Source organism: Amblyomma maculatum, chromosome 10 (assembly GCF_055883805.1).
Source record: "Amblyomma maculatum isolate TAMU_Amacu chromosome 10, ASM5588380v1, whole genome shotgun sequence".
NCBI lineage: Eukaryota > Metazoa > Arthropoda > Arachnida > Ixodida > Ixodidae > Amblyomma > Amblyomma maculatum.
Window position 1 is genome coordinate 6,011,228 of NC_139353.1, and position 13,832 is coordinate 6,025,059.

Below are 13,832 nucleotides of genomic sequence, written 5' to 3' on the forward strand. Positions count from 1 at the left end.
TGCATTTTTCGCAACTAAGGAGCTGATAAAACTGTGTCTCGTGACAACGAGCATAAACAAACAAAGAATAAAAAATTGATCCTTGTGCCAGAATTGGAGTGATAAGGCCACATGCCAGTTGCTGCCGAAAAAAGAACAAATAAGGATTTGAATGGTTGGCGGCAATATGCCAAGCTTGCTGCAAATTTATTTATTTTATTTACAATTTTATTTACAATTTACAAGCCTTTACGGGCTATTACAGGGTGGGAACATAAGAAATACAGAAGAAAGACACACACATTACTACAAAAATACTATTCTAGTTTTCGAAAGCCTCAGTTTGGCTGGTGTCATGAAAAATGTGGGGGTTCAGGTTATTAAATTCAACAATGGTTTTCGGAAGGAACAAGTATTTGAACAGGTCAATTCTAGGTGTGTACGGCATAGTGGCGAATGAGTGATTAGTAAAGGCTGGTAATCTTCCTGGGGGTCAGATATTATCATCATCATCATCAGCCTGACTATACCCACTGCAGGGCGAAGGCCTCTCCCATATTTCTTCAATTAGCCCGGTTCTGTGCTATCTGCATCCGCTTGACCCCTGCAGACTTTTTAACCTCATCCGCCCACCTAACTTTATGCCGCCCCCTGCTACGCTTTCCTTCCCTTGCAGTCCAGTTTGTCACACTAAGCGACCATCGTTTATCCTCTCTTCGTACTACATGTCCTGCCCATGTTCATTTCTTCTTCTTTATTTCCGCTAGAATGTCGGTAACTTGAATTATTTCTCTGACCCACTCTGCACGCTTCCTATCTCTTAATGTTACCCCTACCATTTTTCATTCCATAGCCCTTTGGGTTGTCCTCAACTTAAGTAGAACCCTCTTGGTTAGCCTCCACGTTTCAGCCCCATATGTGAGTACAAGTAAGATGCAACTGTTGTATACTTTCTTTTTGAGCGATACCGGTAAGCTGCTAGTCATAATCTACGAGTGCTTGCCAAATGCGCTCCATCCCAATCTTAGGTTATTTCCTTTTCATGGTCTGGATCTGCGGTTACTACCTGTCCTAAGTATACATATTCGCCTACTACTTCCAGTACTTCGCTACCTAATGTAAACTGCTGTTCCTTCCCGAGGCTGTGGAACATTACCTTAGTCTTCTGCATATTGATTTTCAAGCATACCTTTCTAGTTTTTCTTTCTAGGTCATCAATCGTTATTTGCAGATCATTTCCCGAGTTGCTTAGCAAGGCAATGTCATCAGCAAATCGCAGATTACTGAGGTATTCTCCATCTGCCCTTATTCCATTCCAAGTCTCTGAATACTTCCTCTAAGCAAGCTGTGAATAGTACTGGGGAGATTGTGTCTCCTTGCCTAACTCCTTTCTTTATGGGAATTTTGTTACTTTCTTTATGCAGAACTATGGTTGCTGTGCAGCCACTGTATATATCTTCCAGAACTTTCATGTACGGCTCGTCTACCCCCTGATTTCGCAATGCCTTCATCACCGCCAAGGTTTCAACTGAGTCAAATGCTTTTTCGTAATCAATGAATGCTATGTATAAGGTATGTATAAGGGAATGCTATGTATCCCCTTTCTTATGAATGAGAATGTTTGCATTCTTCCATGGTTCCGGTACCGTCGATGACACCAGGCACTGCGTATACAGGGTGGCCAGTTTTTCTAGCATGATATCTCCCCTGTCCTTTAACAAATCTGTAGTTATCTGATCCTCTCCAGCAGATGTACAGAGTAGAGTCTAAATTAAACTTATTTTCACGGAGCATGTAAAGAAATGTCGCTGTGAAGAGGTTTGGTCGTACAGAGTAGAGCTAGCTTCAAGCACAGTGAAATTAAGAGGACTTGCTGCTTCCTACAGGTGGACCAATGAGCAAGTGGAGCAAGTGGCTATAGAGGTGAACCAGGTGCTCTTCTACCTTAGCAAATGCAAGCAGGTCAAGCTGGCTGGAGCATTGGCCGAGGTATGTTCTGTGCAAGTTATTTTGACCCGCAAGCTTAAGCATAGTTCAGTGCATGAAATGAAACATGGACAGAGTGAAGAGGGACAGAGAAATGTACCTATATTTATTTATTTATTTATTGATACCTCAAAGGCCCCATGGGGTATTACATGAGGGAGTGGTTGACGAGTACATGAATCATTCGATGGATGATCTGAAGGTTGATGGGTCGGAATGAAGTACGACGGTGTTTGCTAAGTCATTCCAGTCCCGTGGGGTGCGAACAAAAAAAGATGGCAGATGCGCAGATGTCCGGGCAGGTGGAGGGTAAACGGTCTTTTCATGGTGCGTGCGGCTGGATGTATGGTGGGCGGGGCTGATGACAGACTTGAGCAGGGGGTGATGGTAAAACTTGTGAAAAAGGCAAAGTCTAGCAATTTTGTGTCTGTGCGCTAAGTTAGTAAGGTGAGCATTTTGTTTTAGTTCAGTGACACTTACATGATAGGAATAAGCCGAGTATATGAATCTTGCCGCGCGATTTTGTGTTGCTTCTAGTATGCTGGAAAGATTATTTTGGTAAGGATCCCAGACAGCGCATGCATTCTCTAGTTTGGGAGAATAAATGTTAGATAAGCTAGTAACTTAACTGATGGGGGAGTTGCGCGCAGTGTTCGCTGAAAAAAGCCAAGCATGCGATTAGCATCGTTTGTTACCTACGTTATATGATCGGACCAATTTAGATCGCGGGTTAAATAAATGCCTAGGTATTTATACGTTGATACAGCGACGATTTCGGTGTTGGAGATAAAGTATTTTGATGATGGCAGGGAGCGACGACGATGGAAAGATAGTAATGATGTTTTCTTCGTGTTTAATGACGTTAACCAATTATTGCACCAGGTTGTTACGCTTTCGATGTCCAGTTGAAGAGTTTGGGGGTCATTGCTATTAATTATAGGACGGTAAATAACGCAGTCATCTGCAAACATCCGGATGTTAGAGCGTATGTTAGATGGTAAGTCATTTATATAAATAAGAAAAAGCAGAGGCCCCAGGACGGTGCCCTGGGGAACGCTGGACTTAACAGATGTACGCGAAGATGAATATTTATTAGCTAGAACAAATTGCTGCCGGTTAGTGAGGAAGTTTCGAATCCATTCTAAAACAAAGGAATTAAGGTTCAGGCGGGTAAGTTTTAATAAAAGCCGTTTATGAGGAACTTTGTCGAATGCCTTTTCAAAGTCTAGGAACAGGGCGTCAACAGGAATGTTAAGATCAATGTTAGAGCTTAGGTCGTTAATGAACAATGTTAACTGAGTGTCACAGGATAAACCTTTGAGAAAGCCGTGTTGACTGGGGTGAAAAAAGTTGACCGATGCTAGGAAATTCATAATATGAGAAAAGAGGACATGTTCCATCAACTTTCAAGGAATGCTAGTGATAGATATGGGTCGGTAATTATGACGTGAAGATGAAGAACCCTTTTTTGGAACTGGAATGACTTTGCCCACTTTCCAGTCATGTGGTACAACACCTGATGACAAAGATTGTTGAAAGATATGTAATATATATGGTTGAATATGGTAATATGGTTTGAGATGTAATATATATCTTTACCCTCCGTGTCAGTGTTGCTAGAAGTGATATCTCAGCACTTGCCACAGCGTTGTAGACTAAGCTGCGTAACCATGCTTTATATCCTTTATTGATGCAAGAGCATTAGTGTCCCATGCTGGCAAGAACCGTATAGAGTATTTTTAAGCTTTTTTTTCTTTTGGAATAAAGTGGAAAGGAGATCTGTAAAAGGGGGAAGAACAGTCCCAGCAGCTATTTGGGGTTGTGGGCGATGGATTGTGGCAAGGGAGGGTGTGTGGAGAGGGATGACGTATATCAGCAATGAAAAAGTAAAAGTGGGCTGAGTAAGGTATGGAGTCTGATAGTGCAGAGGCCTCGTGGCAGTCATCAGTTGACCATAGGAGCAGCCTGCCGTATTGTTTCCTGCGGGGGCTGGTGTACTTTTTTTTTGTGCCATGTGTCACCCATTAATAATTAGAGGATTATTAACAATGCGCCCTTAATGGTGCGCACACTCCCAGACACCCTTAGAGGGAGTGGGGGTAGCTGTTCCGGTTCCAAATGAGATGCCCTCGACTTGCGTGGCAAGCTCAGACAGAATACAACTACCTTGTAGTGACAGAAGGGGGTGGTCATTTGGTGCCCAGATTTCGCCTGTTCAAGCCAGAGTAAGGGTCGGAGTCAGAAGTAACAGACTTTTCGAACCTTCTGGAGACGACTCGCATCTTCCGGACCGATGAATTACCGTTATCGCCAGGTGGTGGGAAAGAGGGTGACGCCAATGCGTACAAGGCTACGCGCGCTCTCGCGTAGAGAGGGAGGTGTTTCTCGAAAGTCATCGAACCTTCGATGCGACGCTGCTCGGGCTTCACTCCGCGCCGGCTTAATAAAAATGTGCGCCGATTTCGTGACACCATGACAGTTCCAAAGTCAAATGCTAATGCATACCATCACATTGATCCCATCAGTCATTTGATTACCTGTCTTTTTTATTTGTAGTATGCAGATAGAGATGGAACACCTGGTGGCTTTAGGATTTCTTGGACTAACTATATTTAACGTGCTTAACTTTTGATGGTGTTAAAGCAATTCAACCACACACATCGAGAGAGGTCAACAACAACAAGAGTCAAACCTGTCTCAATGTTGTGAAAGATCTTTGTACTTGTTGGAAGTTCCATAGAATCCACTGCACATGCAAAAGCTTTCTTGCCTGTTGAAACCCTAGCATAGGTTGTTGGAACCCTAGCGAATAGAGGTAAAACAGTGAGGACACATAGTGAGCACACTCAACTGCTCAGGAGCAAGCTGACGTTTAAAGTATGCTTACCATGTGCCACTAGTTAAAGTTTCAGGCTGATTGTTAGCTGATTAAGCTTTCATGAAATTGTCATGGTCATGAAGTTGTCACTGGATTCTTTGCTACTGCTGTCACAAAAAATTAGCTGTGGTTTAGTTTTTGGTTAAACCTGAAGTTACGCGAGAGCAGTCTGCATGGCTACGCTTAGGTTCGGCTCGAAAGTAAAGACATGGCTTTTGCACATAGATTACTCTATGGTTCCAGCTTTATTTATGCCATAGGGGAATCGCTTCATGCGCCCGTTACCTCTCATCGTTAACCATTCTCATTCGGGTGTAGAAGACTTCTAGTGGTATAACGTCGTCTCTACGTGCAACTCCGGGGCACATCGCCGTCACAATGTTCCAACAAACTTTCTGTCCTAGCAACTTGCTGTTGTCGTTCGCCTCTACCAACTACTGAGTTATCTGCCTCCTCCTTCTTCTTCTTCTTCGGACAAGCACGGCAAAATGGCGAGACTGTGGCCAATGTGGCTCTCGCTACAAAAAAAAAGTTCCACAGTAGAAGCAGTGGAATCACATTATTGATGCGAAATTTTTAGAATGTCCTGATGTGAGCTCGACACCATTTTTGTTGACATTTAAGACCGCCACGCTCAAAGTAACATCACCTGCCTAGTTGCGACTGCAAAAATATTGGGGGGTAAGCATGGCTTAAACCTAGTGGTATGAGCGAAAGATGTGGTAACCATGGCTGTGCATGATTTGACGATTTGAATTATGGAGACGCTCAAGATTTGCAACACTGCCTTGTCAATCCGCGACTTTTTAAATTATTTTTTTCTTTAAGTTAAGTTTGGGGAAAGGAAGACACAGTATACTTTAGGGTGGACACCGCGGAATCCTGGACACCTATACTTAATCAGGTCGAGGTCAAGTTTTCATATTTCTTCTTGAAGGTTTTTTTTTCGAAAGGAAGGTGCAGTATATTTTGGGTGGACACCACGGAACGGTAGACACTTGCACTTATTGAGGTCAAAATTATGGCACCTTTTTGAAGGTCAAGTTGCTGGACAGGTTGACCTTGGCTGATACATGGCATAAAGAAGCTTCAAAAATGGTAACTACTATACGGAAACTGCTGATGTTGAGCTACACCTATATCTTTCAGTACATGAAAACTTTGGCAGCATGTGTGAAAACATTGACCAAATGTGATCGATGGACTACAGAGCGGTCACAAGTAAGTTAAGGTGGACTCAGAACATTTGCTATAGTATCCTACTTTGCTAAGAATAGTCTGGAATATCGTAGAATCAGCTATGCGTGACTGCAGTTGTTGTGAGCAGTCTAGCTGTATCCATCAAATATGTGTTAGTGGCCCCCATCCCTGCACGGAGGACAGAAGCCTTGTGCTGGTGGCAGTAAGCAGAGAAGAAGAAATGTGGAAAATCGAATACATTGCCACTTTACCAGCAAATGGTGTAACTTGAGGGAGTAGATTTGGCTCTCAGATATTTTCTGCAGTTGCCTGTAATGCTTTGCGTTGTCATTGTGCAGAGGGTGAATGCTGTGACGGAGTTGCTTCAGAGGCACCTGGAGGACAGCTTCCTGCACGCTCTCAAAGTGGACAGCCAGTCTGAGTTAAGCTCTGTGCTCAGGATCTGTGCAACACTTGACCGGGTGGAGGCGATGGAAGAGCTCTTTCGCAGACGCATAGTGGCACCCGCTCTGGATGAGGTAAGGCAGAGCCATTCATGGTTCATAATAGTAGTAGGCTCACAAGGTGACTTTTTCCATTCGATTTGGAGACGTTCAACATGATCACAGCTCTGTTTCGGCCAGAGATGCTGCCTCGAAACCAGATAGCACAAATTTCGGCCCCTTCTGAAACAGATGCAGCTATCAAGCTAGTCGAAATAGTAATGCTGCTGCACATCAATGTAACGAACTTCCTTGTACGTAGTGAGTTTCTCAATATTGCCAGGTTTTCCAGTTCCTCAGTGCCCCCCCCCCCCCCCCCCCCACACACACATCGCTGTGAGAGGCGAGCCATAATGGAAATGGTAATGCCTGTTCCTGCATATGCATTATCAGTGAGATTGTGAATTGTTTCTTTCATGTATACAACTTCGAGGGGTGAGGGTTTACTGTGAATGATTACTTGATGAATTCAGCTAGATTTATTTTTCATTCTTGCTCCGATTCTTCCTTGTCCTTTTGACTCTTCTTGCAAAAACTGTGTGAAACAAAAAACTAAAATTGTTAACTCTTCTCAGTTTTGTTCCTGCTATGTTTAATGATAGTTTTGCTACCCATAAATAACCAATTGTTATCTTTGAGCATTGGTTGTTGGCGCATGTCAGCCCATACACACAGTGGCAACACTTTTTAAATTACTATTTTACTTTGCCACCTTCTGCACTCGTCTTGCTCCTCTACCCCTTTCCTCACGCAGTGTAGCATGTCAGGGATTAGTAAATGCAGCAGCCCATTGATAATGTTTTTTCACTGTTCTTTGTGCATTGTGTCATATTCTGTGTAAGTTCCAGTTGCTTCATGTTTTACAAGAGCATTCTGCATGCTTGTCTGCTCAGCCATTAGAGTCATGTCACTGATTACCAACAGTGCTTGTGATGTGTGTCTATTCTGTGTCCTTCAAGTTTTAACGCTATAGCGTTTAAGGCTCTGTTCACCGAACATCTGGCGTTGGCATTGGCATTGTGAACAAAAAATCATGAGCATAATGCTGGCAGGCAATAGCTGGCAGTTGACACGGCTGAGCACTAACTGGTTGTTTAACATTACGTTTGGCAGAATGTTGACACGGCCAAGCATTAACTGGTTGTTTGACATTACGTTTGGTAGAAGCTGCCAACACAGGGGTATCCTTTCACACGGGAGAGTGGTATCAGAATCAGCCTGCCGGGACCCTTGCATTCACGTTACCCCTGGGACACACAGGCACGTTCATATGGCGTGGTTAGAGCGGGGCTTTATATATGTTGGGTGGTAGCATGCGCTATCGCGTCACACCCTTAAAGACTGAACTCAAGTGCCCTCCATAATATTTTGCGCTCCACTCTCTACCATTTGGTGATGAATTCTCTTGTCCAGATGGTGACAGAGCGGGTGGTTCAGGAGGTTGGGCTGGACGGTGTCTACAACCAGGTCATGATGTTCCTTAGCACCCGGTGCCAGACACTTCTGGACCTCACATTGGGGGCTGCCAGGTTTGTGATAAACTCTACTGCTTTGCTCGTTTTCAATTGCATGCCACGCTGCTTCACACTTTTTTCTGCCTGACAGTGAAGGGAGGCCGAATTGCACCTACATGCTCTTTTGTAGACCCTGTTATGATGCCAAAATTTGAGGCTCGAATTTTTTATATGGACAATGTAAAGTTCAGCAGCATTATTAGAGTTCTCACTTCATTACCTTCTTTGATCAGAAAACATATTTATACCATTTATGGTTTGCTGGAGCAGCTACAAGAATAAAATATTTGCAGTGGTGGGTGAACAGCCCCATATTGTGTTACACACAAGGAGACTGTGCCGTATTGTAGTTGACTTTGTCGTGCTCCAGGTAAAGCTCTTGCATCTCCGTGGCCAAACTGCCTGCAGCATTGAAGTTGTGTTACACAGGCTGTGAAATGCACACCACAGTTTGGCAGTTTGCTTTAAATCTGTAGGATGCTACCTGTGATGTAGTCAACACTAGGCAAAAGAAAACATGGATGGAAAATATTGGCACTGCGTTTCTTCCTTATTGGTGATCTTTTGGCCTGTTCTTGCCGTCGTAAACCAACAATCCTGGGCAGAATGGGGGGGGGGGGGGGGACTTATTGCAGCCATTATGCCTGATCATTTTTGGAGTGATGATGGTGTTGTAAAATGCAACATGTCGGCCTTATTTTATCTAGTTATAGATTTAAAATTGTTGTGGCAGGGGTGAGTTTAATGCTGCTGTATGTATTATCATCATCATGAGTTCTTTTTGTGCATACATTTGTGCCTCATTATAACAAAGTTGAAGGTTCTAGGTTATTATTTCATTACAGTCCTAAGTTTGTTATAGCCTGTTACATGGCCTTTCATGGCAGCTTCCATGGGGAATCTTCATTTTTTTGTTATATTCATTATTTATCCACCAGTCTCACTAAGGTAATTTTTTATGTAGGCACTTGTCTAATTTTCCTGAAGTCCATTTGTAGTCTACAATGCCACGTTTTTGTAACAGTGATAACATGTATGCATTAAAACATATACATTAAAATGCCGCTGATGCATTTTTTGTTCACACATTGAAAAATAAAAGCAATAATAATGTCCCATAGAGTTACATTTTGTGTATTTTTAAAGTCTCCAGGTGGTCAAAATTCCCGATGCTCATAGCCCGAGTTGCTTTGAGGTGTAAAACATTATAAACCTGTGGGGCCCCACAGCCCCTTTTAGTGTTTCAAACCGTGCACGCTTTTTCCTGTTTGTGTTGGTGTTTGCCCGGGCAGCGCGAGTACGCATGAGCGAGCTGCCTGGAGCGGGGGCGGCATGTTATCGGCGTGAAACCGAGGGTAGATAGGTGCGTCGGAAGCAAGGCTCGAGTCTTTTTCGCCGGGCCGCCGGCCAGCTAAGGGTGGCGAGGGAGCGTCACAGGTCGGCGGGATGTACACGGATGACGGAGCGGGGTCCTGGCAAACGAAGACGGAAGCGGTGTTTACAAGAATGCCTTAGGAGTACAGTCAAATCTCGATATAACGAATCCCGCGCGACCGCAAAAAAATAATTTGTTATTTTGAAATATCGTTTTAATGAAAAATTTGCGTACCTAGGTTTGCCAGTGGTCAAACCTAGGTACGCAAATGACGTACCTTGGCAGTGGGCACGTGTGTAGACAAGCAAAACCTCAAAACGAAAATGTTGCACCAACTCCAAAGCTGATTTATTTGAAGAAATAAATTATTTTCTTGTGCCGTGTGCAGCAAACACGACCGTGCACTACATTACACTGCTACAGCACATACACCTTCCACTTTGCGGAATACCTCGTCGCACTGAGCGATGAAAGTACAGACTTTATCCATGTGCAAAAAAAAAAAAAAACGAAAACATAAGAGTTCGATATGACCTCATCTTCAATGCTCCCTGAAGTTTGAAAATCTTGTCTCGGTGAAACAGAAACAGCGGTTTCTGTTTCACGCGAGAGTTGCAAGCTGCGGGGCTGTTAATTTTAGCCGAATTCGTAATACGGATTTTTCGAACTTATAGAAGAAATAAAATACGTTCGTTATTCTGAAGTATATGCTATTTTGAAATTCATAATTCTGAAATAGTTTTACATTGAAAACATAGCAAATCTGCCGGGGATTCTTAAAACATTCATTAATTTGAAAAATTCAATTATATGGTGTTCGTAGTAACGAGATTTCATCGTATTAGCGTGAGTGCTGCCACGCGAGAAGCAATGTTTTTGTACCATACGCTTTGGCCCTATTACTCCCCCTATTCGCACCGCAGTGTGTTTTGTGTTGCCGCGGTAAAGCCCTGACCCATGTTCCGTTTTATTCTTGATAGTCCATTGTTGCGCACTTCGACGGCATGCTTTCAGCGCAGTTTTGTCCAATACTGTTTGTCTTTATTTAATACTTTTCTGTTGATTCGGAATAAACCGGTTTAAGAAAGACTTGGTTTTTACTGGTAGGGCGAGACCATGGCTCGCGGACCTGTATTCTAGAAGGCGGAGCCTTCAACTGGCGCCCAACGTGATTTCTGCTCGAGCTTTGGCTTGCTCCGCGAGTGTCGCAATTTGAGGTTCATGTGGTTTCGTGCGTAGCAATGTCAGACTATTTTAACTTACCTGGTGCAAGCGCCCAGTTGACAGAGGCTGTTCGGCCTCCCACACAGGCGGGCTCTGGGCATGAGCAATCAGGAGACAGGGAAAAGCGTGCGCGGTTTGAAACATTAAAAGGGGCAGGACCCCCTCCGTGTACATCCCGCCGGCCTGTGACGCTCCCTCGCCGCCCTTCGCTGGCCGGCCGCCCACAAACCAAACCAAGCCTTTTTTTCTTCTGGTTAATGCATCCCTGATAACACAATTTCCTAGCTACTGCAATAAATATTTGACATCCAGATCGCATAATACATTAAACGACCAACTGCACATGTGCAAGCATACTAGTTGGCCGAACTTGAGGGCACATATGAAAGTCTGGAACGCAGAAGCTGTGACCTGCCTAAGTAACTTCTCTGCAGTGCATAGATGCAAGGGGGCAAAGCAAAAACAAACAATAATGGTGCACTAGTGGGAACGCAATGTGAAAAACTGAAAGGTACTGGCTAAAGGGCAAGGGTGCGGAGCTTCTGAGAACGACAGTGATGTGCTTACTTATACAAGTGAGCCTGGTCTGGGAAAGGTAAGATGAACAGCGAGAACACTGCGATAACGGGCCACTGTGGTGGCTTTTCTGGACTGTGCAGTGGGGAAAAATGTTTGAAAACAACTGAGGGAGGTATTCTGGCTACACAAGATACTGCCATTGATAAGCTCTTACAAAGTTTTATTCCACAGTAAGAAAGTGCAAATGCAGACTAAATCCTATGAGTAGTGTGAGAACCAACATTTTTATTATGTTTAAGTGTCAGTAAGTGCCATTTACCTCATTCAGCAGTTGCATTCATAAGGATAAAGCAGTTTGGTTCAACACATGGGTAGTACTTTTTTTCTTTACTTTTAGACATGTCAAGGGCATTCTACTGTATAAAGGAGAGAGATAATGATGGTGTTGATGGTGGTGATAAGATGTGTGGTGACACTGGAAACATAGCTGCCGTGATGATGACTTTTAATATTGAATATAGCACCACGGAATATAACCAGCCCTTATACATAGCATTCATTGGTTACGAAAAAGCATTCGACTCAGTAGAAACCTCGGCGGTGATGCAGGCATTGCGAAATCACGGGGTAGACGAGCTGTACGTGAAAGTGCTGGAAGATATATATAGTGGCTGCACAGCAACCATAGTTCTGCATAAACAAAGTAACAAAATTTCCATGAAGAAAGGTGTTAGGCAAGGAGGCACGATCTCACCAGTACTAGTATTCACAGCTTGCTTAGAGGAAGTATTCAGAGACTTGTAATGGGAGCAGTTAGGGATAAGGGTAGATGGAGAATACCTCAGTAATCTGTGATTTGCTGATGACATTGCCTTGCTAAGTAACTCAGGAGATGAACTGCAAAGAATGATTGGTGACCTAGATGGGAAAAGTAGAAAGGTAGGATTGAAAATCAATATGCAGAAAAGTAAGGTAATATTCAACAGCTCGGGAAGGAACAGCAGTTTATGTTAGGTAGCGAAGCACTGGAAGTAGTAGGCGAATATGTCTACTTAGGACAGGTAGTAACCGCAGATCCGGACCATGAAAAGGAAATAACAAGAAGAATAAGATTGGGATGGAGCGCATTTTAAAAGCACTCACAGATTATGACTAGCAGCTTACTGATATCACTCAAAAGGAAAGTATACAACACTTGCATGGTACCTGTACTCACCTATGGGGCTGAAACATGGAGGCTAACCAAGAGGGTTCTACTTTTGAGGACAACGCAGAGAGCTATGGAACGAAGAATGGCAGGGGTAACATTAAGAGATAGAAAGCGTGCAGAGTGGGTCAGAGAAATAACTCAAGTTACTGACATTCTAAGTGGAAATCAAGAAGAAGAAATGGGCATGGGCGCAGGACATGTAGTGCGAAGAGAGGATAACCGATGGTCGCTTAGGGTAACAAACTGGATTCTAAGGGAAGGAAAGCGTAGCAGGGGCAGCAAAAAGTTAGATAGGCAGATGAGGTTAAAAAGTGGGTGCAGCTAGCACAGAACTGGGTTAATTGGAGAAATATGGGAGAGGCCTTCGCCCAGCAGTGTGTATAGTCAGGCTGATGATGATGATGACACAATGTCTTTTGCCTTCTCAAAAGCAGTGTGGGGCCTCTTTTTTATTTTTTATTATTATTTTTTTTTTTTTTTCTGTGTTCGCGCAGTGTCGCAGATTCAAGCGCCAGTGGTTATGCATTTCTGGAGAGGTCAATATTGCCCCTGCTGGTGCAAATGCTGGGGGACCGGCTTCCTTGGGTTTTTGGCGCTGGTGACCCAGACTCCTTCCAACGGCGCTTTGCAGCCAGCCTGGCATTTCTTGAGCGGCTGGAACGCCTCTGCCACAGTGTATCTCAGGTGGAAAGCTTGCGAGCCCAGCCATGTTATGTGCACTTCTTGTCCAAGTGGAACCTCGCCATTTACTTCCAGATCAGGTACGAGCACTGTTCTTCGGTATTTTTGTTTTTGTTTCTTAAGCAGTCTACTTAGCTGCCTAAAGATTGGCAGCAGGAAATGAAGACGTTGTCACTGACCAAATCCAAGAAATGAGACGTAACTGATACTTTGAAGCATTATTCATTTGAACAAGGAAGCCCCGCTCGTTTGAACAACAAGCCCTTAGGGGCTCCAAAATTTAAACTCCATCTTCTCTTTGACTTGCTAAGCGTGTGAACTTCTTGGCTGCCAATATGATACGCCACCAAACAAGGTTGCATCCTAAAACGACAGCTAAGTGCCTTTTGCAACCAGTTGGCAAAGGTGGCATTTTGTATCTAAATGGGAGCTCGTAGTTATAATTTCAAGTTTTGAAGGTCATATTTGGAAAAAATGCAAGTTGTTAAACAAAAAAGGCTTGTGCATTGTGACTTTGGCACTGTTAAGGATCTCCAGATGTGGTCAAAATGCAAGTGTTATAACATTGCCACAGCACGCGTTTTATCTGAGGTGTAGCTTTAGCTTCCCAAAATATGTCACTTATAAAATAATGATAAGAGACATCAATTGTAAATGCAGCTAAGATGTTGAAGAATGTGCTACAGAGAAGCGCCAATGTGTTGGGGTGTTATGCTACTCCCCGGCACTCTTTGTTTTCTCGCATAGCATTTAAGGAAACACTAAATTTGTTCGCAAAAATTTG

The 13,832-nt window shown here is 43.6% G+C and overlaps 1 protein-coding gene across 3 annotated transcripts in view; it reads left to right on the forward strand.

Moving 5' to 3' along the window:
- The window catches only part of Cog2 (conserved oligomeric Golgi complex subunit 2), a 50,200-nt gene that overhangs the window by 3,767 nt on the left and 32,601 nt on the right, over positions 1 to 13,832 (forward strand). For all 3 annotated transcript variants that reach the window (XM_084581811.1, XM_084581810.1, XM_084581812.1), the window contains exons 6-9: positions 1,866 to 1,968; positions 6,382 to 6,561; positions 7,939 to 8,054; positions 12,862 to 13,128. In XM_084581811.1, coding sequence (XP_084437937.1) covers positions 1,866 to 1,968; positions 6,382 to 6,561; positions 7,939 to 8,054; positions 12,862 to 13,128 — 666 coding nt within the window. The remainder of the gene's footprint in view (positions 1 to 1,865; positions 1,969 to 6,381; positions 6,562 to 7,938; positions 8,055 to 12,861; positions 13,129 to 13,832) is intronic.